The sequence below is a fragment of the Mus caroli genome, unplaced genomic scaffold (assembly GCF_978045245.1).
Source record: "Mus caroli unplaced genomic scaffold, Mus_caroli_1 scaffold_20, whole genome shotgun sequence".
Taxonomy (NCBI): domain Eukaryota; kingdom Metazoa; phylum Chordata; class Mammalia; order Rodentia; family Muridae; genus Mus; species Mus caroli.
In genome coordinates, this window is record NW_028227275.1 from 23,169,377 (window position 1) to 23,197,308 (window position 27,932).

The following is a 27,932-nucleotide window of genomic DNA, read 5'->3' on the forward strand; positions in this document are numbered from 1 at the left end:
AGAATATGTAAAGACTGTGGGACTTTTAAAGTTATTTAGATCTTGGGGATGAATAAAAATGTAAGGGTTGAGGCTTACTAGTGATGTGTTTGTGTGTCAAGTTGACAAGGGGTCAATTGTACTTGACACAGCTGGAGTTATCACAGAGAAAGGAGCTTCAGTTGAGGAAATGCCTCCATGAGATCCAACTGTAAGGCATTTTCTCAATTAGTGATCAAGGGGGAAAGGCCCCTTGTGGGTGGGACCATCCCTGGGCTGGTAGTCTTGGGTTCTATAAGAGAGTAGGCTAGGCAAGCCAGTAAAGAACATCCCTCCATGGCCTCTGCACCAGCTCCTGCTTTCTGATCTGCTTGAGTTCCAGTCCTGACTTCCTTTGGTGATGAACAGCAGTATGGAAGTGTAAGCTGAATAAACCCTTTCCTCCCCAACTTGCTTCTTGGTCATGATGTTTGTGCAGGAATAGAAACCCTGACTAAGACACACTCTTAATAAATACACACAATATATAAAACTTGTGACTCGTTTCAAGATAGCATTTCTTTTTTAAATTTAAAACAAACTCAGAAAATCCATTGTTTTTGTCATGTTTTGTTTTTACTAAACTTTATTTAGCTCACAGGGTTTCCAGGTCAGTCAGCAGTGGATAATCTGTGGGTGGTCACATGGCAGAGTCTCTGGGGCTCTTTCTCTTCTGTCACTTCTTGGTCACTGGACAGAACTCAATCAAGGAGGTTCTTTTGGATGTTTTTTTCGTGGAAACTAAGATGATACTTGAAATACAGACCAGTTAGATTATAACATTAAGCATGTTTTGGACTTTTTGTCTTCAGCACTGCCTCCTAAATCTGTGGCAGCTAGTGAAAGACCAGAGAAAAGCATCAGGAGTCAGTGTGATACAGTGCTTGTCTTCTTACATCCCCATGGTATTTGTATCAGATCTATAATAAGGTTTGACTGTTTAAAACCAATTGTTTATTCACACTTGGCTCACTTAAACATCAAACTCATGGGGCTGGAAAGATGGCCCTGCAGTTTAGAGCACTCGCTCTTGCAGAGGACTAAGGCTTCATTCTCGGCACCAACATGATGGCTCACAACCATCTGTGTAACTCCAGTTCCAAGGGATCTCATACCCACTTCTGACCTCTACCGGCAACAGGCACACACATGGTGCACATATACATGCAGGCAAGGTACTCCTCATATACTTAAATTGGGGAAATTTTGAAAAATAAAATTCAAGACCCAGGTGTAGTGACACATGTCTTTAATCCCAGCCCTTGGGAGGCAGAGGCTGGTGGATCTTGGTGAGTTCGAGGCAATAGTGGATTCCAGGACAGTCAAAGCTACATGAGATCTTGTCTCAAACAACAACAGCAACAAAAACCAACAGGTGTGGATACACCTGTAATCCCAGCACTCAGAAGGCAGAGCCAGGCAGAGCTCTGTGAGTTCTATCTGGCTAGCCAAGGATTCATAGTGAGACTCTGTCTCAAAAACAAAATAAAGGTAAATTTGATTAGCAGTTACCCAGTCACAATCTCAGTGTCTGTCTCCTTGAGATTAAACAAAGCTGGAATCTGAGCCACAGGCACAGAACCTGAAGCCTGCAGAGAGCACAGTGGTCTTAATTCCCAGTGAATTCTCCAAGTAATAGACAAAAGGTAGAAATAAATGTATTCAAGTGTGCACAGTCTGGGGGGGGGAGATTGGGGGAGAGGGTGGAATCAAAATAGCCAATGTGAATGGTGTCCATGCATGAAATTCTCAAAGAACTGATAAAAATATTAAAGAATGAAGGCCTACCTCTAATAAACTTACTAAGTAAGTGTCAGGAGTCACTGCAAAGAGGTGTCAGTATCATCAAATTTCCTTTTCCTAAAAAATTTTCTCCTTATAGACTCACATTCTCATGTGTAAGACAACATAACATTAGTCAAAATCACTTCTCATGTATTCCTGGGGTGCAAGTCAGACCTCCCTGCGCTAATCCCTCATTGACTGCAATGCAGCTGGCTGCAGCCTGTGTGCTGTTGGCCAGCCACCTACACTCCCAGCTTCATCTGGTACTTGGGTTTCTGTCCTCTCTTAACTACACATGGACACACTTTTCAATTATTCTGCTACACCAAGCTTATTCCCATGTCAGTAGCTATTTTACATATTTTATTTTTCCTTCACCCACCTCTGCTCCTTTGCATGAGTTGGGACTTGGTGTCTTGGGACCTTAGCACAGACACCCTTCCTTTTCAGGGGAGCCTTCCTAGTACATACCCCATGCACATGTTAAGACTCACCATTGGGTTTTGTATTGGTTGCTTAATGCCCAGCTCTCCCTTCAGTTGTTAAGAGCTTGGAGAGAAGGCACTGTCTTTCCCCAAGGCTTGTCTGACACAGCAGTGAGAACACACACCCATGAACACCCATGAATGCTTTAATGAGTGGGCCCAGAGGAATCAGAAAGCCCTGCCTTTATTCTGTTGAGGGACATCCGTATCTTGATTTCTCCACTCCCAATGATCAGTAAAATCTGACCAAGCAGTACACTTATGTAAAAGCAACTTCTTTCAAGGCCTTCTACACGCAGATGGTTTCTTTGCCAATAGGAATTGCTTACAAAGCTTATGGTGCTAACCTTTGCAGACAGACATTAACATCCCAGGCTCAGTAGGAAAAGGGCTTGCTGCTCAGGCACAAGGACCTAAATTTGAGACCCAGAATCCATGTAAAAAGGCTGAGTATGGTGGTAGATGCTTGTAACCCTAGTACTCAGGTAGCGGGGTTGTGGGGTAGAGACAGGTAGATACATGAGACTAGCCAGCCAGCTTTGCTGAGTAAGCTCCAGACCAGTGACAAAACCTGTCTCAAGTGACAAGGTACACAGCTCCTCAGGCCCCAACCTCAACACACACACACACACACACACACACACACACACACGAGCAATCCACCACCACCATTATCAAACTAGCATTCTGCTATCTGAAATGCTGGGAATCCAGAAGAGGGGTTTTGAACATGCTAGGATAGATTCTACCACTGAGCCCAGCATCCCACTATGAATATTCAGTTGAACAACTAATCATTCATTCATTCTAAGCATTCTAACATGCTGTCTAAAAACAATGATAAACCCGATAGGTGACTACAGGAGTTGCAATTTCAAGCCAGAGTCAGTAGCACCATGTGGGAGACAAGCAAAGACTTGGAGTTTCCTTCAAGCCACCCCAAGTGGTTGGCCAGCTTTAACTTTACCTGTAGGACTTCCTTAAAATGTAAATCTGTAAAACCCCGTGTATAACCTAGAGAGATTTTCCAGACTTCCAGACAAGCTGTCCAGCATTTCACAGCAAGCACTGTGTTCTTGGCTGTTCCTGACTCCTGGCCCTATGTTTTATTGAGAAACTCTGGGCCACCTTCGAGAGGGATGCTAGTGCCCAGTTGTAGCCCCTGCTGTACGTGGACCAGTCTGGACCAGTCACCTCCACCCAGAATTATGCGTAAGATCTTGTCTGGGCAGCAAAATAACCCTGAAAACTACAAACTTCTTACCTTACCTGCCTGCACCAGCAAGGGAGCTCTCCATTAGTACATTAGGTCTGTGTTTTTGTCAAGTGACCCCCACCTGCCCACCCCCACCACACACACATAGCAAACTCTGAATCCTGCTAACCTTTTCCATCTGAGGCTCCTTCTTCCTGCTTTCCCGCCTCCTCTTCAGTCACCTTCACCTTCGCCTCGTACTCCTCCGCCAGGGATTTCCATTCCACCCTGTTATTCTGAAGGCCGTTCAGCATGGGTGTGATCTCTCCATGAAACCGAGAGAACTCCTGCAGAGAAGTTGAGGCGGGACACTGATTAATCAGTCAGTAGTTGACTTTCTGTAGTGGTCTGGTGTAGAAGGGAAGCTGTGAGCTGGGCAGTGTTGGGAGCTGCTGGGGTGAGCCTGTCTGCTTATGAAGCTTGGGAAACATGGGTGCTCTTTGCCGTCTGTCAAGTAGGTCTGTGCATGGCTCACATGTGAGTTCTTGTACATTTTATTCCACTCTGAATAAATAAACGTGAGTGCTCAGACTACTCAAGGAGTGGGATGACCTAATGGCTTTCTTCATTGGTAACTTTTTTACTTTGGTTAGTTTTAATTTATTTATTAGATAAGGTCTTGTGATATATCCCAGGCTGGCCTGAAACTTAGCATGTAGTCCAAGGTGACCTTGAAATCTTGACCCCCTGCCCCCTGAGTGCTGGGATTGCAGGTATATACCACCACACCCAGCTCACTCTAATTTTAGTTTGAAAGGAAACTTCTCAATGAAATGATTCTACAGTTCATTCAAATAGTTTGTTTACATACCTTATATACGAAAGTACAAACAAAATCAATAAATCCCACTTGAAGTTTTGGGAGTTCGTCCTTTTTGCTTCTGTCCATCATAGGCTAGAAAGAGAAGTGAATCCTTTTAAGGTACTTTCCAAGAGTTTAGGGGGTGGTTTCTAATAGGTAACACAGTGATGAAGGGGTCTTTACAATTGGTTGCTGCTGCAGCACTGTTCTTTCCAGATCTCCTTGTTCCCAAAATTCATTTGCAACCAGAAGTGCTACCTGCAAAACACAGAGGCATGGTTTGTGATACCCTCTGCTAGCCGAGAACTCTCGACATGTTAGCATGAGCGATGTCTGAGCATAGGATTTCCAGCCAAAGCTTGAGCTGCTGCCAAGTTATCTGCTCTGGAGTTATAAAGAGAAGGTTCTGGACCAACTCTGAGGACAGTGTCTTGAAATTGTTTCCATCATTTCTCAGTGAAAAGGGGGATGGGAGGATGTTTGAGTTTCTCAAACCAAACTGCCTTAGGCCCTCATGGTTTTTGAACCTGTTTTAATCTGCTGTGATCATCTTGCATAGGTCTGCATATGGTGAACACACACACCACAACACACAGAAGAGGGGCTATACATCTAATACACCACAGGATTGTGTTGCAGGGTTGTGTTTACCCACTGAGCCATCGCTCCATCATGTATGTATGTGTGTATACAAACACACACACACATATATATATATGTATACACACATACATACATTATACATATATGTGGGTGTATACATACATACATATATATGCATACACACACATATATACATATACAATTTATATGTTTTTTAAGTACACAATGGTAACTTGCTTGAGTTTACTTATGAAGGCCCTGGGCCATGTAAAACTTACATAAGCGTATACACTTTTCTCTTTGCAAACTATCTTTTCCTCAGGATCCACAGCCACAAACCAGAGATGGCTGAAAACAAGGTGTCTGCCCTCTCCCACAGGGCAGTCTAATGACTTTTTCTTTCTAAATGTAATCAGGATGGTCAGTTAAACCGAAGTAATTCTGGCTCTACTGCAGAAGGTTTCACCAGATGTCACTGAAAAAGGGCAGCCTCTTCCATCTAGTTAATGAGAGGACAGGTAGCTAAGCACTCCTTCATCACCTTCACCCCAAAACAGATGAAGAACAGCCCTGACTGTGGACCTCCAGTCAGTACCTTCCAGGAAGTGAGAGTGCATTGTAGAAGAGACCTCGGGAGCCAGGCCAGCTAAATAGAATGAACCATCCGTTCCACTGAGGCCTGTTCTGACTCACCTCCCATACTGAGAAGATCACATGTTGAATTCATTTAATAGGTCTTATTATGTAGCCCAGGTTATCACTGAATCCTGTATCCTGCCTTGGACTCCTCATGAGATTATAGGACTGAGCCATCATGCCTGGAGAATTCTACATAAAAATAACTTGTCTAATAATAAGGAATTCTGGCCACACTTTCAACCTCACATTTTATTCCCAAAGTCTTCTATGTTTTTCCTTTTTCTGGGACATTATCCAGTGACCCACTGGCCTGCTGCTGTGTGTAAACATAAAAGAGGACTCTGTAGTTGTCAGAGATCACTATGTGCCCTTTCATAGGACTTAGGCAGCTCCTGATATGTGACAGGAAGAGAAATGTCCCAAGACTTAACCTGACTCTGTACTTCCAGGGCTTAGTGATGGCAGATAGGTCACAGGTGTGTGAATGACAGGTCACAGGTGTGTGGCAGGTCACAGGGGGTGTAACTGACAGGTCACAGGTGTGTGACAGGTAACAGGTCACAGGTTATATAGGTGTGTGACTGACAGGTCACAGGTGTGTGGCAGGGAAGGAAATGCTGTGGGACTTGCCTGACTCTGCACCTCCCAGGGCTTGGTGATGGCAGACAGGTCACAGGCAGTCATCATCATGGCCCTTAGGAAGAAAAGAAGAATCACTAAACTAATAAATACAAAATACTAAAAAAACGAAACATGCTGTTTTACCCAAAAGGAGGAAACATTCTGGCTGCTCACATGATGACCTCCTTTTTGGTCGGGTCGGCGGTTACGTATTTGATGGTTTCTTCTTCACTTTGCATCTGCTCGCAGGTATCAACGATCTTTTGAAACATGGTTCTCTTCCTGGAAAAGACAGAGCTGTGCAACGATTTTTCCACAGAGAATGATCTTAAATGCTTGCCTTTCATATTCTATGCTCCCACTCTGTCTCAGGCTGTCTGCCGAGCAGGGGCCAAGAGCCAGGATAGAAAGCAGGCAATTCTGACTCTCCCTGGCATAGAAAGGACTGGAAGCAGAAAAAGCACAAACCACAGAGTGGGGGAGAACCCACAAACATTTGAGTACAGTAAAAACCAAAAGTTCAAACAAGAAAAAAGCAAAAGAGACACAGAGGCCGCGAGCTGTACCAGCGTAGCACACACACCCAACAGAAACACAGAAGCCGATAATCACGGATGGCTGATCTCATTGGCAGTTAGGAAAATACAGATCTAAGCAAAAGGGTATCACCTCATGCTCAATAGGTTAGCAAATGGAAATCCAAATGTGCCCTTCGGAGAATCTTGGCATACTGCTGGTAGGGTGTCAGTGGTGGAGCCTGATGCTGCAAAGCAGCACATACATGCGCACACGCATACGCCCACTCCCAGGTATAGGAACTCACATATCGAGTGCACAAGGATCTGCAACGTAGCATCATGGGCAATCATGGAAATAAGATAGAATCTGAATTTATATATGTGGAGGAGTGTAAGGGAATTATCTAACAGTTGAGCACTGTACAACTGAAGCAGGTGACTTAAAACTCTATTATTATTATTATTTATTCATCTGTTCGTGTGTGTGTGTGTGTGTGTGTGTGTAAGGATGGAAGCCAGGTGAGTGCACTTCTGTGTGTAAAAGCCAAGCTGGACATCAGATGTCTTTGCTTGATGGGTCACTACCCAGCCACCTTCTCTACCATTCCCTCTGCATGCTAGAGTTACCAGAGCTTCCTGACACACTCAGCTTTGTGTATGGATGCTAGGGAATCCAAACTCAGAACTTCATGCTTATATGGCATTTACTGAGCCTCTGGCCAGCCCTTTTATTAGCTCTTAATTGCATTGTTGTTTGGCTGCATCAGGGTTATATTTTGAATCCGATGCATTCGTGAATGCCTTATAATCAATCCAGTTGTAGTGCCTCAACAGGAATATTTTAAACCACCTAGAAGAGTCATCAACACAGGCAAATCCTTACACAATGCTATGTGGGAAAAGCAAGTTGCAGAAATATATTTGCAAACACTCTGGTGTCATATGTGGGGGGAAAAATCGCAACACACTCAACAGTACCACAGAGGACCAGAAACGGAAAGGATGGAACATGTTGATATCACTCAACAGTACCACAGAGGACCAGAAACGGAAAGGATGGAACATGTTGATATCAGAGTCTCTCTTTAGAAGGTAAGAGAACTTTTCATGATGAAACGGGGATGGAGCACCCCAACTGCATCATGACTTCCATTTCTACCCTTAAAAATGAAACTTCCAAGCACATGAGACACGATGGGTTACCACTGGTGGGATGTGAGCCCTGAGTATCTGGAAACCATGTTATTCTAAGCACTTGTCACAGCTGAACTGTTTAATAGTTAGATTTTTAAAGGAGGATTCGCAAGGTAATTTTTGAATGTGCAAAAACATCACCTATTATCTGGATCCGATAAATATACCACCTCTTTCTAATCAATGTTCCCCCATGAAACCTTATATTTTACTGAGAAGAAACTGTGCATACACTTGGCACATCTGGTCTCCTTGGCCCTCTGCTGTGTAAAACTCAAGTTTTGTGAATTTAGTTTTTGTGTTAGAATCATCAAGATTGTTCAGCCCAAAACTCTCACAGGATCAAATTTCTGAGCCCGAAATACCATATACCAGATTCTGGCATGGATTCTACCACTGAACAAATCCAATTAAACACTAGATTCTGAACCACTGTGAGTCAGCAGGACGCAAAGCCACGTGTGCAGTTTTGTGACATTATTCTTTAAGCAGTGCGCTCTGTTTCCTTCTGTTTGAGCTTCTTTAAGTCATAGGTTATTTCACAGGAGAGGCTTGTGTTTTCAAAACTACGTCTCCAAAATAAAGTTCACTGTCAGTCAACTATCTTGAGAAAAACTGGCATTCTAAAAAGAAAACAGATTTGTGAGCCTGTTCTAAAACATTTTATGTATGTGTGTGGATGACTACAGAGGCCAGATGGGACATCATATCCCTCAAGCTGAAGTTACAGGACAGGCCACTGTGAGCCACCCAGTGTGGTTCCTAGTAGTCCAACCCTAGCCCTTTGCAAGAATATCAAATGCTCTTAAGTAACAAGCCATCTCTCCATGTCTTTTGACGTCAGTGCAGTTCGTGGAAGGCAGGCCACAGGGCCCGAGGGCATCCTGACACCCTGTCTTGTACTTACTTGAAATAGAGTGCCAGGTCCGTTGCTATTATTGCAACCTCGAACAGATGGATCACCGTTTCAAACTGCCGCTTGCTTAGACTCTGGAAGATGTTTAAGCTCTGTAAGATGAACAATGCACAATAAAGTTAGCCACCCATTGGCCTTTGGTTCAACAAACAAACAAACAACAAACAAAACACACTTAATGAGATAATAGCCTGCCTTTCTACTTTTTTTGATGTCTGTTTTAAAAATAATTTCTTTATTTTTATTTTTATGCGCATTGGTGTTTTGTGTGTACGAATGTATGTGTAAAGGTGTTGGATGCCCTGGATCTAGAGTTACAGACAGCTGTGAGCTACCATGTGGGTGCTGGGAATTGAAAGAGCAGCCAGTGCTTTTAACCGCTGAGCCATCTCTCCAGATCCTGACATCTGGTTCTTTGTTTTGTTGTTGTTATTTTTAATCTCATGATTTAAGTAAATTTCTCTATTCTTTTTTTTTAATTTTTAATATTTTTTTTATTACGTATTTTCCTCAATTACATTTCCAATGCTATCCCAAAAGTCCCCCATACCCCCCCCCCCACTTCCCTACCCACCCATTCCCATTCTTTTGGCCCTGGCATTCCCCTGTATTGGGGCATATAAAGTTTGCAAGTCCAATGGGCCTCTCTTTCCAGTGATGGCCGACTAGGCCATCTTTCGATACATATTCTATTCTTCTTTGAATAAGGTCATTGAAAAATCTAAAACTAGACTCAGCAACTCCATATATACATCTTTAGGATAAATAATGTGTTCTCTTTCAGGACCACACGTGGAAATAAAACAATAGAATAAAAACGTACTTTTATTCGTTGAGGCACTGTTGTAAAGGATTTCTGGGGATGTCCAATGGTTAGGCATGTGACACTGCTGACCAACTAATTCTAGAGAAACCATGAAACCACTCACTCCTCAGAAACTGCCACCTACACTCATACTCATGTATGCCAGGAAAAAAGTAATGAGCCTCTCCCATGGTCCTTATACCGTTTTCTTGCAATATTTTACAAAGATTAGTAGATTTTTTTTTCTGGGCTTCTCATTGATAATCTCTTCATATATGAATCAGTTTCACTTTCTAGATTACTAGAATATATATATAAAACTCAGAGTGGTTATTGAAAGTCATGGTATTCTGGGTGGACCATTTTAGTTATGCAGGACAGAGGCCAGACGTACAATGGTGTGGCCAAGTGAAGGCTATAGTGATAAAGCACAGGACTATTCCATTGGAAAGAGGCAACGGTCTGTAGGCCTGGATGGAGAGACAGGGGGAATATGCTGCAGAAAGGAGTACCAAACTGAATTCCATACTAATGAGTATTCCAGACCAAATGAATATTTCTTACCCCCTACCAGCTTCTAAGTGCTTCATGAATATTCTTGTTAATCTTCAGAAAACCGTAGCACAGAGAAGTTAAGCAACTTGCTTTAGGTTAAACAGTCAGAACAGGGCAAACCTGGTATCTGAACCAATAAAACCTGCCCACACAGTGGGTGGTCTCAGCTTTTTATCCCACACTGCCTTTCAGCAATAAGCCCAGGGCCAGGTCCCAGCCTGAGTATTGATAGCTGTGTATCCTGGACACAGCCCTACCATCTGCCTTTGTTTTCTCAGTTGGGTAAACTTGTCCTTCCAACTGTCTACCACTTAGTCTGTGCTCAATAAAGACCCATGCAAGGTCACTTCCAGTGAAGCAAACCTGAGGAATCCCTCAGAAATTAAAATTTCTACAAACTAACTCACTGTTGGATCTTTGTTATGATAATAGTACTTTACAGAGTTTTGAGACCAACTCCAGGTTCAAATAAAATTAAGTCTTTAAACCAAAATCCAAATCTGACTGTCAGTCATTCCAGAAGACTTGGGGTTTTGCCCACAAACCTAAGTTCTAGACATAACAAGTATTCATGAAGGACATCTTTTTATATCATCGGGAATAAGAACTGTCATTTTGCAAAGCGTATGTAACTGGTAGACAGGAATCTACCATTTGTTTTGTTAAAATGTTGAGTTCAAGTTGGGTGGTGGTGGCACACACTTAATCTCAGCACTCAAGCAAGCAAATCTCTGAGTTCAAGGTCAGCCTGGCCTACTGAGAGAGTTCTAGGACAGGTAGGGTTACACAGAGAAACACATCTTGAAAAATCAACCAACCAACCAACCACAAACCAACAAATACTCATTGTGTTCACTGTTGCAACAATAGTCAGTGGTTTTAGATGGGTAGAATCAAGCAAAGGCCAGAAAACTCCCAGATTACAGGGGAGAAAACTGTTCTTACTTGGAACTGTTCACAATGACACCACAAGACAGCTCAGTCCAGTCTAATGTGGCTTTTGTCTGTATGTTTTGTTTTGTGTCTTTTTCTTAAGATCTTATTATTTTTTAAGGATTTATTTATTTATGTGTATGAGTGCTCTACACATATGCCTGCATGACAGAAGAGGGCATCAGATCCCATTACAGATGGCTGTGAGCCACCTTGTGGTTGCTGGAATTGAACCCAGCACCTCTGAAAGAGCAACCAATGATCCTAACCACTGAGCCATCTCTTCCAAGTTTTTGTTTGCTTGTTTTCTTTTGAGCCATGGCCTCATGTAGCCCAGGCTATGTAGCCAAGAATAACCTTGTATCTCTGATGCTCTTGACTCTACCTACCAAATGTTGGGATTAGAGGCATGCTACCACAACACTATGCCACCAGACTACATCCGTGAAGTTCAACCCGTGTTAATGGAATGGCCGTTTCTGGGTGGTAGAATTTGAAGGCTACCATTTCCATTCATATTTTTCTTCCATATTTTGCCTATTACTTGAATTTTTATAGTGAACATGTTTTTTTTTAATCCTAGGCTATTAATTCTTAAAATATATGAGCACAGAATATTTCTCCTCCATATCCTCACACATTGTTCTGAAAGCATTAGGTAGAGAGAGGCAGGTGTGCCAAAACAACCCAGGAGGCCTGGTCTCTAGCCCAGGTCTAGCCAGACCAGCCCCAAATGGTTTAGCTGCTATGTGCATGTATGTATGAGTGCGGGTGCTTGTGTGTGCTTGAGTGTGAGTGTGTGTATGTATGTGCATGTGTATGTTTGTATGTATGTGTGTGTTTAAGTATGTGCATGTGTGAGTGTCTGTGTTTGTGTGTATGTGAGAGAGTGCACTCAAGAGCGTGCGTGCTCCTGTGTGTGTGTGTGTGTGTGTGTGTTCCTACAAATTTGACTAATGTTTCCACCTATTCACTCAGATCACAAGCTGATTCTGGTCTGGTTTGGAATACAGGCAGTCCTGTTCATCAAACTTTATGAAAGATAAGGACACTTCAGTTCAGTGTACTATACTATGAGAAACAAAATATCTGAGTGATGCCCACAAGAGCCAAGATTGCCGAACAAATTCCAAGGACTTCTTATGTTAAAAATAGGAAAACTTTTAGTGGGCTTATTTCTTTACAGAATAATAAAAAGAGGCATATATTATTAACTAAAGTGTCAATTTTTGGTGGTCAATTTGACTGCTCATAAATGGGCTGTGTGATTGTGTTGTCTAGCAAGCATATTGACAAAGCGTTAAGCGTTTGCAATTAGAGGCTGAATAGCATTGCCGACAGGTCCTTGAAAAGACAGTGTACATTACTGAGAGGCAATGTTCCTTTTTACAAAGAATAGCAATCATTCACGTAGCCATCAAAGCCAGGTGTTCCAATTTGCGTCTCCAATGCTGATCAACACCTCAGCCAAAAGCAATAATGAAGAGGAAGGGGCTTGCAGATCACAGTTCATCACTGGGGGAACCCAGGACAAGAACTTGAGGTGGGCACTGGCAGAGGAACACTTCTTCCTGGCTTGTTCTACAGATTCACTCTCAGCAAACCCAGGACCACCTGCCCGGGGGTGGCACAACCCAAAGTGACTTGGACTTTCTGACAACAAGTCTCAATCAAGAAAATGCCTCATCAACAGGCCCACAGGTGAAACTGATGGAGGCTTTCCTCAACTAAGGATCTCTCTCCTGAGGTTTGCCAAGAGTAGCCATCACGCCAGGTTCGACTGCAAAATAAACAACATAAACAGACAGAGATAGAAAAGTGTGCCTCTATTATAAACTGTCAAACCCCAGAAGGAAAAACATGTAAGTTACTAGGCGCCTTCTGTTATGTGGTGGGTTACTTGGCTGAAGGCCTTTAAATAGTATTTGCCTTAAGAAACACAGTGTGAGCTGGGCAGTGGTGGCACACATGCCTTTAGGCCCAGTATTCAGAAAGCAGAGGCAAAGGCAGGCAGATCTCTGTGTTTGAGGCCAATCAGGTCTACAGAGTGAGTTCCAGGACAGCCATGTTACACAGAGAAACCCTATCTCCAAAACCAAACCAATCCAAACAAAACAACAACAAGCCACACTAGTTCTTTAGGGGCTGGAGAGATGCCTCAGAGGTTAAGAGCACTAGCTGCTCTTCTGGAAGACCTGGGTTCAATTCCTAGCACCCACATGGCAGCTTATAACTATCTGTCTAGTTCCAGGGCATCCACACCCTCACACAGACATATATGCAGGAAAAATACCAATGCACATTGAAAATAAAATCATTTAAAAATAGTTTAATAAAAAGGAGAAGCCCAATCGGGCTTACAGATTATAATTGACACTGCCTTACTGTGGTACAAGAGGGATGCATAGAAAAATCCTTTCTCCCAAGCTCCCATGAAGACATTGACACTAGATTCTCAGGTTCCTGAATCCTTTTCATCTACTCCTTCTTTACATTGTCCTAAAACAGACATCACCTATGCCCTGAATTTTATGTGGAGAGAAAGTCTCTCTGCACACCAGCGACCACTATGGTCTGACTTGAAATGTAGACTCTGGGTTCCGACTCAGGAGAGTCTGGTCAGTAAGTGGGAGATAGAGGCATGGGTCTGTGTCTTTACACACTCACCCTGTTAAACAGATGATTCTGTAGCAGCAGGGCCTTATCTGAGACCCACCATCTAGACCCACAAAGGATCAACAACTGGAATACAGTATGCCCCTTCCCAAGCTTATATTGACATTTGATTCTTGGTGTAACAGTGTTAGGGGAAGACGTGGGGCCTTTAAGAGGTGATTGTATTATTAGGAAGAATTGCTGACATTTTTTGTGGGCCTGGGTTTGTTGTCACAAGAGCATGAGGCCACTAGGAAGGGATGGATCCTTATGTCTTGTCTGCCCTGTGTGTGTCCACGTGACCTTCCCTCACAAGGTCCTTAACAGAGGTCAAGGAGCTGTGGCTGTCTGATCTGGAAGTTTCCAGACTTCAGGGTCCCAAGCCAAAGTAAACTTCTGTTACACATAAATGACCCAGACTCCGATATTTGGTTATTGAAAAAGAAAATAGACAAGCTATAAGGTCAGTACATCACACCAGCATTGTAGCAAAAGAGCTATTATAGCAGGTAAAGGGGAGACAAGGGGTTTGGTGCTGCACTGTCCCTTGTCTATTAGAACCAATCATGTCTTTTTCTTTTTCCAACATTTATATCCAATCATTTTTTTCTTACAAAATGTCCCCACTTGGCTTTCATGGCCTTTCATCACTTAAAAGAATTGTGATCTATCTTTAGACTGGAATGGGTCTGTCTATTTGGTTCCTCAGCCTTTAATAAAATTTTATTACAGAAGCTTAGGAAAAAAAATGCCACTTTCCAGAGAGTGCATTCTTCCTAATGAACATGTAATTCTAAGCAAGTTCTCTGTCTGCGAAAAACACTATTTTCTTCCTTCTAAAAACAAGTCCTTTGAGTTGTTCTTGGTTTAGAACTGTCTTAATAAAGTGTATTTTGATCATATCTGTAACTTTTCCATATGCCCATAAACCCTTGAAGCAGAGTTAATGAAGGGAAACACCAGGCCCTCTCCCTGTGGAAAGTTAGCAATGATATGCAGAGAGCGTCTGTCCTAATGGGTTCAAGGGGTTGGAAGTCACTTCCTGCCTAATCCATCCATGGTCCCTCCCCTTTCCTCCTACCAATGAAACTTGATACAGGGACTCTCTTGCAGAAGCAGTTTATCTTGATCCGAGCCTACATCTATTACCAAAATTTGACTTTTCTCCAAGGTCCATACCCCACTCTTCAAGATGTGCCCCAGGAGTGAGAAAAACAGTGACTGCATAGCTGTTATCCCCTCCCCCCACGGCCCCTTTACATTTATAAATAGATGCTTCAAGGAGCACATAGCCCTGCTACATTCTTTACCCATGGGCCCAGAGGTCCTGTGACTTTCAGTGCCTCTTTCCTTCTTTTCTTACTTACACCTTGGCATTCCAAAACCCAAACACAGTACAGCAACTTCTGTCAATGGGCTGAGACAGGGGTATTCGAACTGTCCTTGTAAAAGGATACACATTGCCAGTGTCATAACTGAAGGCCACTCTCTTTCCAAGAACTTGGGGTAGTGTTAGATCCAGAACCTGAAAGTTTCCTTAGAGGAAAAACTCTGGTACCTCATCCTGCAAGAGAGTCTTGCTATATTCCAGGTGATGTCGCTCTAAAATGGAAGTCCCATGAAGCCTTGCAAGTGGAGATGTGGACCTAGGAAGAAGAGGATACAGCAGAGTTTCATTGGCTCAGAGATTACACAGAAATCCATACAATACAGTGTCTTTACTCTTCTAGAATTTTCCTTCCCTACTCAGTGTCTATGAAATGGCCAAATATTGGGAAAAACATGTTTAGCTTAGAAAGTAAGAATGTGTTACATGATGTACATGCCTTTAATCCTAGCACTTGGGGAGTAGGCAGATTGACCTCAGTGAGTTCAAGGCCAGCCTGGTCTACATAATGAGTTTCAAGATAACCAGACCTATGTAGTAAAACCATCTCAAACAAAACAAAACAAAACCATAATAATAGTAAAAAGGTGGAGGGACTCCAATGTATAAGTTATTGAATGATTTAAAATGTTAAGTATGGTCTATCTCATGGAAATAAAATCTTTAGGTTCTCTGGGCTTATGGTGCTGTTTTGTGACTTATATAACATCTAGCAACTGAGGAAGTTCCTCAGCTATCTGCATAAAAAGTTTTCATTAAGAGTTTCCAAGCAGGGCCTTGGGGTTACAAATCTGTAACCAAGAGGATGAGACAAAAGGATTGAGGCCAGCTTGGGCCCTGTCTCAAAAAACAACAAATTAATTAAAAATAAACAAATAAATATAGGAGATCCAGGAAATAAATGCAAATCAGTATAAAGTGTCTTTTCTTTCCCCTCAAAGGCAGTAGTGTATGTTTAACAATCTCCATTTGTTAAGAACTAAGGATACCTCCTTGGGCTGGAGAACCCCACTCCTGGTACCATTTGTCTTCAGTGTCTCATGTGCTAGGAGAGGGGAAAACACAGTGAATATAAAAAGGTAAAGGGAAGAAAGATTGACAAGAGGCTGAGACCAAAATCCTGCAAGTCCTGGGAAGATTCTCTATGGAAATACAAATAAGTGTTTTTTTAAGGAAGATGTCAGAAACACAGGTGGCTGCCTTAGAGAACTTTCATCTTGCTTCACAAAGAACAGAACTTTGTGGGGGAGGACACATATCACCAACAGGTGTGGTAAACCAATATTATAATCGATCATTTAAAACAAACATGTCAGTATCTACACCGTGCCTGCACCAGAAACTTCTTTTTAAGTTTAGTTTCAATTAAACAAGAATGAAATGTTTAAATCTTTTAAGAGATTGCAGATTGCTCACCTCTAGCTAGGATATATATTCTGTACCCTCTCCTCCCCACTGCTCAGGGATCACTATGCAAAAGGGAACAGTTATCTAAAAGCAGAGGTCAGGATGAGTCTAAGAACCAGAGACAGTAGATGCCTACAAGGAAATACTGACTTCTAGACACAGCAGGGTGACTGCACATTTGAACTGTACAAGCCGAAGCCAGACCAACTCCCAGCACGGAGTGAGAGTTGAGCACAAAAATCCTACTCCTAGGTGTAGAACTGTTGGCAACTGTTAACTGCTGGGGAAAAAATGGCCACTTTTCTCTAAGTGTGCAAACCCTGATAACTTGATCAGGCTCTAGTGGAAGACCACACTGAAAAATATTTGGGTAGCACAAAATGGTTTTGTTGAGGAAAAAAAGACATAAAGATAGGGAGAGGGGTAGGTCTGGGAAGAGTTGGAAGAAGAGAGGCAAATATGATTAAAATGTTTATCAAATTCTCAAAGAACTAATAACAGATCATACAATTTTTAATTGCTTAAATTTGTTATTGGGAAGCTAAGTATTAACCCATTCTTGAAATAACTCTTGACATATTACTGCTACTTTGGGGAATGTTCCACTACACAGAGAAATTGCCAAGCAACAGACAGCAGCATGTCCATCGAAAGTTCTACAAGCAGCTTAAAAGCTCAGAAAATGGGACACATTGATGCCTGGGCCCTTAGACCAATGCACCCAGGATACACAGCACAAACTGAGAACTGCTTCATCAATACTTATAACATATTTAGTGATCAGGAAGCAGTTGAGTTCATCACTGAGAATAACTAGCTTAGACTCTTTAAAACCAACCATCCGGAGAGGCAGAAAAAGGCAAAGAAGCTACCCTAGGTTAAAGAAGATTAAAGCTGTTCAGCAATGATATGTAACAAAGGACTCTTGATTATATCTCAAATCAATTGATGGGGTGTGTACTGTGAAGGGCTGTATTAAGATAACTGCAAAAAGTCCAAACAATTAGTTTGTATCACCTTTTATCAAGTAGCACAACTGGAAAATTTTCTTGGGATCAAGGTAGGGTCACTGTGTCTCTCTATGTATACCCTTCTAATCTTGGGAAGCCCATGCTGAAGTAACTAGGAACAGAATGCTTGGGTATCTACAGATGACTCACAAAGACTTGAGTAACAGAAAAAGAATCAATATATAAGTTTACATATTCACACATGTGTATTCATGGAAGAAAACTAATTTGACATGGTAACTTTCTAGAATGGGAATTTTTGGAGAAGTTCCTGGAGATTTTGAAGATATCTAAAGGATTTAGGAAAAAAAATACAAAATTCAGGAACAATTTTCTATTTTTAGGACATCTGGCCACAGTGAGCTTGGCATGTTAAACAGTCCAGTACAGACTGATGTTTTCTAACTGTTCAGGCAAAAATAACCAGAGAGAAGCTTGGACCACAGAAGTGATGTGTGCAGTTTGATCATTTAACCCTCTTGGTTTTGTTATTTTCCAGAGAATAATCTTTGAAGGTTAAAATTCCAACAGGAGTGATGCTTCTCCCCAGTTGACTCTTGTTCAATTGTTCCACAGATCTTTGAGGCCATGGGAGCCATTAGGAGAACATCTACAATATTCCCTGGGAATTTTTGAAGTGATGGTGTAGTGAGCAAAGGTTGGACACAAATAAAATTTATCTTAAAATTCAAGAAGTAGAACATTGTGTGATTTGTGCAGGAAAGGAATGGGGAGATTGGTACTGTAATTGTTGAAACAGATGGTCTATAAACAGTCACTGAGAACTTTAGAGAAGACATGAGATGAGAAAGCCAGGCCAAGGCAGTGTAAGAGATCCTTCTGTGGAAGTCTAGTGATGACTGGGTGGCGATTTCATCCAGTCCGGTGGGAAGGCACCTCACAGACTCTCCCACAAGTGTTGGGACATGGATTGTATTCACCCAGCTTTAACCCAAAAGACTGGGATGAAGTGACCAAGAGTGTGGCTTCATTGACCGTCTCATGGTTGATTCCCTGAAACATCTCCCTAGTCATGTGCTAGGAGCCCCTTCCGTGCTCCGTTCTAAAACACAATCTTACCCAGGCCCAATGAGCATCAGTGGAAACGTGACTGTCTGATTTCCACATGACAAAAAACTGAGGGGAAAAATCGTAAGTGGTTGTCTGACAAAGTGTGGCTTGGATGGACATTTCAATTAAGAGTACATTTAAGAAGTAAACTCTGGGAAGATGGTTCACTGGGTAAAGGTGCTTGTCACCAGGCCTGAGCTTGATACCCACAAGACCCGCATGGCAGGAGAGAAGTGACTCCCCAAAGCTGCCCTCTGACCTCCACATGTACACTGTGGTGGTGCTCAGGAACACACACACACACACACACACACACACACACACACACACATACACACACACACATTCAATAAATATAATTTTAACATTTTTGAAGACTTTAATTTTAAGGAGATGATATTTCAGTAGGATTAAATACAAAGTATTTCAAGTCATTTCTGGATTACTGTGTCAAACTTTGGGATCTCCAGTTTGGAAATGACATAAAGACGCTGGAGCGAGTGGGGGGAGAATCATGGTAAACAAATTGTGGTGGGAGCTGTTGTTCACAGAGCAGCTCCTGCTAGTTGGTGTGGGGCTTGCCTGTAATCTCAGCATGCAGGAAGCTGAGGCAGGAGGATCATGAGTTTGAGTCAGTTTGCACTATGCACCACACCCCTCTTAGGCACACCCCTCAAAGTTTTCAAAACCTTAGTGTATTCAATCTGAGAAGAAAATACTTTAGGAAGAAAGAATGAAGATGTTTTAATTCTCTCTACTATTTAAAGGAGGGGGTCAGTGGGCCAGAAACCATGCTTATTCCTGCAGATCCAAAGACTCAAACCAGGAGAAATAGAAATTAACATATAAGGAGATCAATTTCAGCTCAAAATCCTGAAGAACATCATTAGAATCATCCGAGAAGAGAGGGAGGGCCATGCGGCATGAGCAGATGTGTTCCTCATTATGGAAAGCAATCAAGTGGAGACTGCAAAATACAGGAAGATGTATGGGGACATCTATAATTCTTAATATTTTTCTTATCACTGCATTTGTCCAAGGAGATGGAAATATCAGAGAATCAGACAACAAGATAGCAAAGGGGTGAGAGGGGAAAGAAATCTAAAAATGTACAAAGGATGAAACAAAACCATCTGACTGGGGAAACGAACTGAGCAGAGTCCACAGGAGCTCAGAGGGGCAATAAAAATGTGAAAAAATGGGAGCTTTCCTGTGTTGTCAGAGGGCATAGTCTGTGAGATAAGGCAGTCAGACATCCTGGAGGCAAGTGATCAGGCCAAAGGCGCAGGGTCAAGCCCAGAGGTGTCCCCTGTGTCCCAACAGCTTCTGGTCACTCTGCAGGTGGTCTTCCTGCCACCATCAAAGTGAGAACAACCCTGTCTTAGTCCGCTTTCCCAATGATTGTATTTGCCACTATAGCAGTCTCTCTGGGGAATTCTGAGGAACCCTTCCAGGGCAATATAAAGGGGCTCACTGCAGATTTTTTTAATGAATAATTAATTTAAGACTGCATTTGAATCCAGGAACTTAATGAATCTGCCAGAGGGTGCCACCTGTGCTGAGGCTGAAGGAGAAGGGCTTGTCCCCAATCTGATGTCAAGAAACTCTTCTGTGGCCACACCTTCCTTCTGCCAAATATGCAGGGAAGAAATGGCTGGAAAATGCCAACAGCTTAGATACCAGGCCAATGTGAATCCCGGGATGTGACTCCATCCATCTTAAAAGTCTGCAAACAAGAACAGGCCTCATCTATCCGGGCTGCTGACTACATCCTAAAACACGTCTGACTTCATCTTTCTGAGTCTCTTTACTCATCCATGGAATAGGAATAACGTGGCAGGAGGTGGAACCAGATGGGCCTACAAAGAACTTAGGTCAGCTGCTGGCTCACATGAGGTGTTCAACACCACAGACATGGCGGGGGACTCAACTGTGATCCCAGCTGGGGTGGAAGGATATAAGGTTAAGGTTAGCCTACTCTACATAGATGCACTGTCTTTGGAAAGAGAAGGACATAGCAAAAGAAAGAAAATTAAGTGACAAGGAGATACCCCATAAGTCTTTGGGCTTTTTTTTTGGCACAGAAGAGAGAGGACTCCATTGACACCCCCCTCCCCCGCCAGGGCCTTGGCCTTAGGACAGAATGGCCAGCTCAGGCAGGATGTCCTCCGATCAAGCTTCACTGGAGATGGTGCTTTCAAGATGAAGGTTGACAGCACAATTGTTCAAAGCGTGAAGAGACTGTTTGGAATGTGCTTTTCATTCATGGAGTACCTTTATCCCAAGTCCCTGATACACAGGTTTCATGGAAGTAATCTCACTTGACCCCCACAACAGTCCCTGAAAGGCCAATGCTAGAGCCATTTGCAAGTTAAGAATCTGAGTCTCAGAATAAGGGAGTTACCTAAGTTTTCTATCCAGGAAGTTGTTGGAGCCACAAACCCACAGACCAAAGCCTGTGGTCTCTGGAACACTTCACTACCGCCAGAGGATGGTCACGTGGTAGAACTGAGGGTGACGTGGGGCTGAGGATTTTGTATGCTTGATTCCATCCAATCTTTGCAGCTGCACATCATTACTATAATCTCTATTGCCCAGATGAGGAAATCAAGACTTGGAAAGTAAATGACTTATGAATCTAAATCTGCCTGACACAGTCTGCACCTGTATCATTACGCCTCCTTCCTTGGGACAAGAGAAGGAGGTGGCAGGAGGTTAGGCTAAAAGAGCAGCTAAGAGAGGGAGTGGAAGAACCAAAGGACCAGGAAGTGAAGGATTACAAGTCTCAGAAGACATGTTTTCTAGCCTGAGCAGGAGAGCAGCTCCCTGGATATACAGAGTAAGCCTAAGATTAATCCAGTAGGATTTTTGAATGCAATACTCTGATTAAAGTTATGTGAACAAAACTGGGTGACCTCAGAAGCGGAAGCAGGAAGGAGAGAGAGAGACAGAGAGACAGAGAGAGACAGAGACAGAGATGCAAACACTATAAGAAAAGAGTAGATGTCACAAGCTTGTAGCCCAGGAGGGATGCAACATCCTGAGACTATAAAGGCAGCAGAGAAAGTGACTGGGCTGCAGATCATGGAGGATGGAGATCTTCCCTCCCTCCTATGTATCTTCCAGCATCCATCAGCACAGGTCAGTGCAGTACATACACTTACTTACTTCATTTGGTACAAGTTATTGGTGCCTCTGTGGTCAATGTCATGGCAGAAAGCAGCAGCGAGCATGGCAAAGGCTTCAAGGTCTGTATAGTATTTCTTTAGTCTCCCTGTCTAGAAAGATGTATAAACACATTTATAGAGGTCAACACATCTTGGTCTACTTTAGGTGTAGCCCAGTGTGCCTGCAAGGAAGGGGGGGGGTCACCACGTTTCTACCAAAGATTAGGTTTCTATTTAGTGAGTCTCGTGGCATCCCAGGCAGTTTCAAAACCTAGCAGGTATCTGGATTTTCCTTTAAAATGGAAAGCATATGATTTCTGGTTGATGATCTAGCCAAGTGCTCAGGAAGACCCACATCTCTGCCATCCACGGCAGAAGGGTTGGAGTCTGTGGGACCATTACACAACAGGACACCTCCATCTCTTGTCATTTCTCAAGAAGAGACTATTCAGAGTTGCAAAGACTTTCAATGGCTTCCAGCACCAGTACCTACCATTAACAAAGTGAACATGGTCTGCCCCACGTTGAATCCGTGCCGCCAGTTGTGGTAGGTGACAGGACGGTACCCTTTCCGGACTGTGTACATCCACCTTGTAAGAACCTGTTACCCAAAGGCAACAACAGCATTCAGACTTTAGAACAGGACACTAAAGGGTGGGTGGCCTGGGGCGCGCTTATCTCAGATGGTATGCTGGTGCTGTTGACAGAGTTTAAGCCAGTGTATTCACAAAGTTAGTGATAGTTTGAAATCCTAACTCAGCTAATCTTTGGAACCTCGGAAAACATTGCTGAAGCCCAGCAACGGAGTCAGCTCTTCGAGGAAAATACCACCTGACCTCCACAGGCACTTTGAATTTCTCCACCACGTTTATCTCCAAAAACAGCCTCAGCCCGCATTTAACCAACTCGTGCTCCGTAATGGGGAAGTCGCTGAAACAGAACTCGTACAGGTCTGCTGCTCTTGGGTCCGGCAAGTCCTCCTTCTGTTGGAAGGACAGATTGTTTCACAATACATTCAGCCTATAGCCTGTCAGGCTGTACACCCATTATCAATGGTAAAGGGTTGATAGGAGGGGCTGCGGAGGCGACTCAGCAGCTCCAGGTTATTTGCCCCCCCAGGTCTGATGACTTGCGTTCAATCCCTGGAACCCACGTGGTAAGGAGAGAACTGGCCCCATAAGTTATTATCTGACCTCTACATGTGCACCATGACACACGATCCACACCTATATCACACACACACACACACACACACACACAAATTAATCAATTAATTAAAAAGAGATACAATAATAAAAGAAATCCACAAACAAGTCCCTAAGCCACACAGCCAAGTTCTGCCTCTCTATGCTTTCTGTCCTACGATGTCATGGGCCCCTCTCTCTCCCTCTTCTGTCCCCACTTCTGTCTCTATTCCTCTTCTTGCTTATACCAGCTCAGTGTACACCTGCACCTGATAACCAGTAAAACCTCAATTTAGAACCACATTTAAATTGTTCTAAGTGAGTTTGACTCCAAGTTAATCCCAGGGTCTCTTTTCTTTCTACAGTGAAAAATTTTGGTTTTAAACCCACTTCAAAGGGTTTAGGAATATGTGGGGGTGGGGAGGTAAATTAGGCCCATAGTCATGACTGTGACTTGAAAGACAAAAAAATAAATTTCATCTTTTCAATAAGGAGTTTAGTTTAGTGAGATGCTTATAAAACTCGGGCCAAGGAAGGCTGAGAGCTCAGGATTACTAGAGACCACAGCACCATGTTCTCGGTGCTATGGGAGAAACAACGGTTGGGGACCCATCCATCAAATGAGGGAGATGCTGAAGGGGCATCTCCGAGTCTGAGGTCCTAGAAGGAGGAAGAGAAGGAGCAGAAGAGGGGACGGAGGAAGAAGGAAATAGGACTTGCCAGGGTGGGAGACAAGTCATAGAGGAAATAGAGATGAGGAGGGGGACACGGGAGGTCACTGGGACTATCAGGAGGGAGTGGAGTACAAGGAGCCAGCCCAGGCACCAGAAACCAGTTTTACTAAAAGCAACATATGCCACTTGGTGCTTAAATGTATGTAAACTGATCTCAGGGGAACCTTTAGCTCGTGGAGGGAAGTGACCTGCTTCTCTGTACGTTTGTTTCTCTTCAGCATAGTATTGAGGGCACAATGTGTACCCGGCCAACAGTCACTGAGATGAGTTCCCCTGTAGGTCTGGGGTAGAGCACACAGCTGCTGCCTGCTCCTTCTTCTTGGTGCTTTCTCTTCCATCATGGTCGTTGCCCTGAGAAAGGCTGAGCTCTGTCGCCCTGGCAGGTATGCCCTCTGGGATGGCCATGCTGCAACCCAAAGCTACTAACATGATAAACCTCACCACAGTTTGCCTGGATCCTGAGGTGCCTCTTGCAACCGTCTAGCTTAGCTACGATTGTACAGGATCTTTGTGGACTGAACTATATCGAACAATGATGGAGAAAAGCAGGAAAACAAAAGGCCAGTGTATTGGCTGGTTTTCTGTGTCAACTTGACACAAACTGGAGTTATCCCAGAGAAAGGAGCCTCCCTTGAGGAAATGTCTCCATGAGACCCAATCTGAGCAAACCAGGGGAAGCAGGCCAGTAAGCAGCATCCCTCCATGACCTCTGCATCAGCTCCTGACTCTAGGTTCCTTCCACGTGTAAGTTCCAGTCCTGACTTCCTTTGGTGATAAACAGCAATGCAGAAATGTAAGCTGAATAAACCCTTTCCTCCCCAACTTGCTTCTTGATCATGATATTTTGTGCAGGAATAGAAACACTGACTAAGACAGCCAGTCTATGGAAGAATTCTTTCTTTTCAGCCTTGGATAAGGTTAGAAGAGGGAGGGGGGGGGAGGGGGAGGGGAGGAAGAAACAACATTTTCTTGGAAAAAAAAATGAGAGTGTGTCCAAATAGGTTTTATTTAAAAAGACACCAGGATCAGAAAGAAACAAAGAAACACTTACCAATATGGCCAGGAGCTGTCTCTCTTCACACTCTTCAATTACCTCTACATTTAACTTCTCTTTAAACTTCTAAAATGGGAAAGCAATAGAGGTGTGGAACTCCTACAAAGATTTCTGTCTTATGACTCTACTGCTAAAAAGGAGTTGAGCTATATCTAAAATAGGCTACACATCTGTTACAACTAAAGACATTCTGCATGGGAAGAGACTGATAGCAAATGATTAGGAAGAATTATTTCAAAGAAATAACCTAAAACAACTGAGTTCTCTCCTTTTCCAAAATGTAGCAGTAGCCATCTTAAAGCCAAGCTATGGGCTACCAATAGTCAAGAAAGGAAAAAAGGGTTGTTTTGTTGTTGTTGTTGTTGTTGTTGTTGTTGTTTGTTTGTTTTGTTTTGTTTTTTATTGCCAATAGCAGTTTCACATGATTCCTGCCCATGTTCTCATTTTTATCATCTCAAATACTTTAGTTAAATATCTTTTTAATTCTTAATGGCCCCAGCAAACCCAAACCGGACACCCGACACCAGACTCCATCTATATACACATTTTAAAAACTAGGAAAAAGAGCAAGAAAGAAATGTGATTGTGGGGTGGTTTCCCCCTTCTTTTGTGGTAATTAGAACATTTTCAGCAAAAATCCACTGCCTCCCTCATCAGAAAATATCGGACTTGATCACCTGCCTTGGCTTCGTCAGTGAAAATTTTAGAGACTGTCATGTGAGCAAAGACTTTAAAATCACCAGGTTGCTGCTGGTTCACAAAAGATCAGAAGCCACAGGGCAAACTAGACTCACAGCTCTGTCACCAAGGTCAGTTAGAGCCTGCTCAACCCACAGCTAGTAAGGGGAAGATAGAAGCTTATTAATGAAGGTCACCGAGATGAAACAGTGATTGTTACACAGCATGGGAGGATAATGGGACTGACTGACATATTGCTCTTCTCCTCAATATTCTTTTCCTCACTGATAGCTGTGAGTCCACATTGTGTCTGCTCCTACACGTCTAGGAGCTGTTTTTTCACAAACAGCTGTAATGTAACACTGTGGTCTGGAATTCCAGGAAGAAGAGCTCACCAGCCGACAGGGCTCCTTCCTCCCAGACCTCTCCTGCATCTTCATCTCTTTACCCCAGAAACAAGCCTTTGCTCATCAGACTGACTTCCCAGTCATTAGGTGATTTGCAGAACCTGAGGTTACATGCCACCTACTGATCACACGATGGATTCCCCACTCACCAAAATAGAGCTGATTTCATCCGGGGTGGCTTTTGTGAGGTTCATAACCATTTCCTGAGCAATGTCCTTTCTGCTTTCCAGCTTGTTCACTCGCTCATAGGTATCGGTGTTTAAAAGAGACCATCCAAGAAACTGGGTTAAAGTCTGAAGTGGAAGAACAGTGACTCAGATCCTCTAATGTTAAATAAAAATTGCTTTGTGGAAAACCCACATACTTTCCTATACTGATCTCCCACCACCACCCGACCCAGTTCTTTTCTTAAAAATAAAATATTATTGCTTGATAAATCATCTGTGCACATAATCTCTTTAATCAAATTCACACCTCTGTTCTGTTCTTTCTAGTTCTTCTGCTATCACTCCTACTTCCCAACTTCATGTCCTCTGGGTTCAAACCCACCAAATCCACTCAGGGCTGACTGTATGTGTGTGGGTGTGGAACAAGCTACTGGAGCACGAATAGCTTCTCGGGGGCTCTTTCCTGAGGAAAACCAACCCTTCTCCATCAGCCACCAATTAACAGTGGCTAGGAGTGGGATGTCATGAGCCCTCCCCGACCCACGCTGCCAACCCAGTTCTTTGTATTAGCATGAGAAAAAATAAAATCAGAATTTATTGCCCAGACAGTAAAATGAACTAAGCTTTGCTTTTCAAAGTGCCAAGCTTCAAGAACGGTCTACTGCAGGAAAGGAATTACAAACAGGATAAAATAAAGTAGGAGCTAAAAATTAGACAGACGTTTGAGGCTGAGAATGAGAGAGATTATAAAAAGAAAAGGAGGAATATAAAAAAATACTTTTCAGTGTTTTTATAGGATTGGAGAGATTATGGGCAAAATCAGGCTTTATACTTGAACAGAAGATGATGCAATATATAGCAATCCAGAAACCGAAATGACACAGTAACAATGCCCTGATGACAACGATGAGGCTCTTCGTCTTAACCATCCCTCACAGTATCACTGCAGACTCAGGAGTAGCTACGCAGCTGCCGTCGTTCCGCGATATGCTCAGACACACCTGCCATTCTTTCCCACGCTTACCTCAGTGATATGTTCATCATGCTCATCAAAGGGTTTCCCATCCTTCCGGTTATAAAACGTAGCTACACCCACAATGTCTTCTTTCTTGTTGACAATAGGCAGGGACAAGACATTTTTAATGACCCAGCCAGTCTCATCTACCGGTCCTTTCTATAAACAATAAGGGAGAGTGTTACTTTAATATTTTTACTTTTTAATTTTCAAAACAAATATAGATTTGCATGATCTTTCAAAAGAATGTACAGAGAAGTTCATGGACTCTTCATTCAGTCCCCACCAATGGAAACATTTCATACAACTTCAGTATGGTACCAAAGCATGAAACAGACAATATATAACCCCTAGACCTTATTTGGGTCTCACTAGATCTATATGTGCTTATGTCTATGTTCATCTCTATGGAAAATTTCAATCACTATTAGAATCGACTGAACTACCCCACCAGCACGAGGCACCCTTCCACTTCACTTACGACCACTCCTACCCACCCACAGCTTAGCTGATTTTAAAGTAAATCTCAGGGTCAGAACACGGTTAGGACACGTTTCTAAGCCATCCATTCGAACGTACCAGACCAAGGGCAGCTGTGTTCTGACACTCTAACTTTCCCCTTTGACTCCCAGCTCTGGGGATGGCAAGAGCCTCGCATCTTTACGTTGCCTCTTTGTTTCCTTTGCACTCTCGCCATCTTGCAACGCCAATGTAGTTCATTTCTTACGTTAGGAGCTCTCTGTTAGAGTACTTAGTATAACTTTTGTCTAATCCATCAAGATAATCTTTCAGTTTATGGTGGGTTGTGATTAGTAAAACCTGTGAGACCTGCTGACAAGCCAAGAACCAAGTCAGGTTGTTAATGTT

General features: G+C 43.0%; 1 protein-coding gene across 2 annotated transcripts in view; it reads right to left on the reverse strand.

The window, feature by feature from the left end:
- Positions 1-648: 648 nt before the first annotated feature.
- The window catches only part of Pde6c (phosphodiesterase 6C), a 52,265-nt gene continuing 24,981 nt past the window's right edge, over positions 649-27,932 (reverse strand). Inside the window, exons 9-22 of one of the 2 annotated variants that reach the window (XM_021151904.2) lie at positions 27,075-27,224; positions 26,033-26,176; positions 24,796-24,864; positions 22,663-22,809; positions 22,320-22,427; positions 21,828-21,937; positions 15,343-15,430; positions 8,828-8,928; positions 6,383-6,490; positions 6,218-6,281; positions 4,529-4,603; positions 4,355-4,438; positions 3,674-3,830; positions 649-854 (exon numbers count right to left, since the gene is read on the reverse strand). In XM_021151904.2, the coding sequence (XP_021007563.1) occupies positions 793-854; positions 3,674-3,830; positions 4,355-4,438; positions 4,529-4,603; positions 6,218-6,281; positions 6,383-6,490; positions 8,828-8,928; positions 15,343-15,430; positions 21,828-21,937; positions 22,320-22,427; positions 22,663-22,809; positions 24,796-24,864; positions 26,033-26,176; positions 27,075-27,224 (1,467 nt within the window). In that variant the 3' untranslated portion in view covers positions 649-792. The remainder of the gene's footprint in view (positions 855-3,673; positions 3,831-4,354; positions 4,439-4,528; positions 4,604-6,217; positions 6,282-6,382; positions 6,491-8,827; positions 8,929-15,342; positions 15,431-21,827; positions 21,938-22,319; positions 22,428-22,662; positions 22,810-24,795; positions 24,865-26,032; positions 26,177-27,074; positions 27,225-27,932) is intronic. The other variant, XM_021151905.2, reaches the window with a different exon arrangement.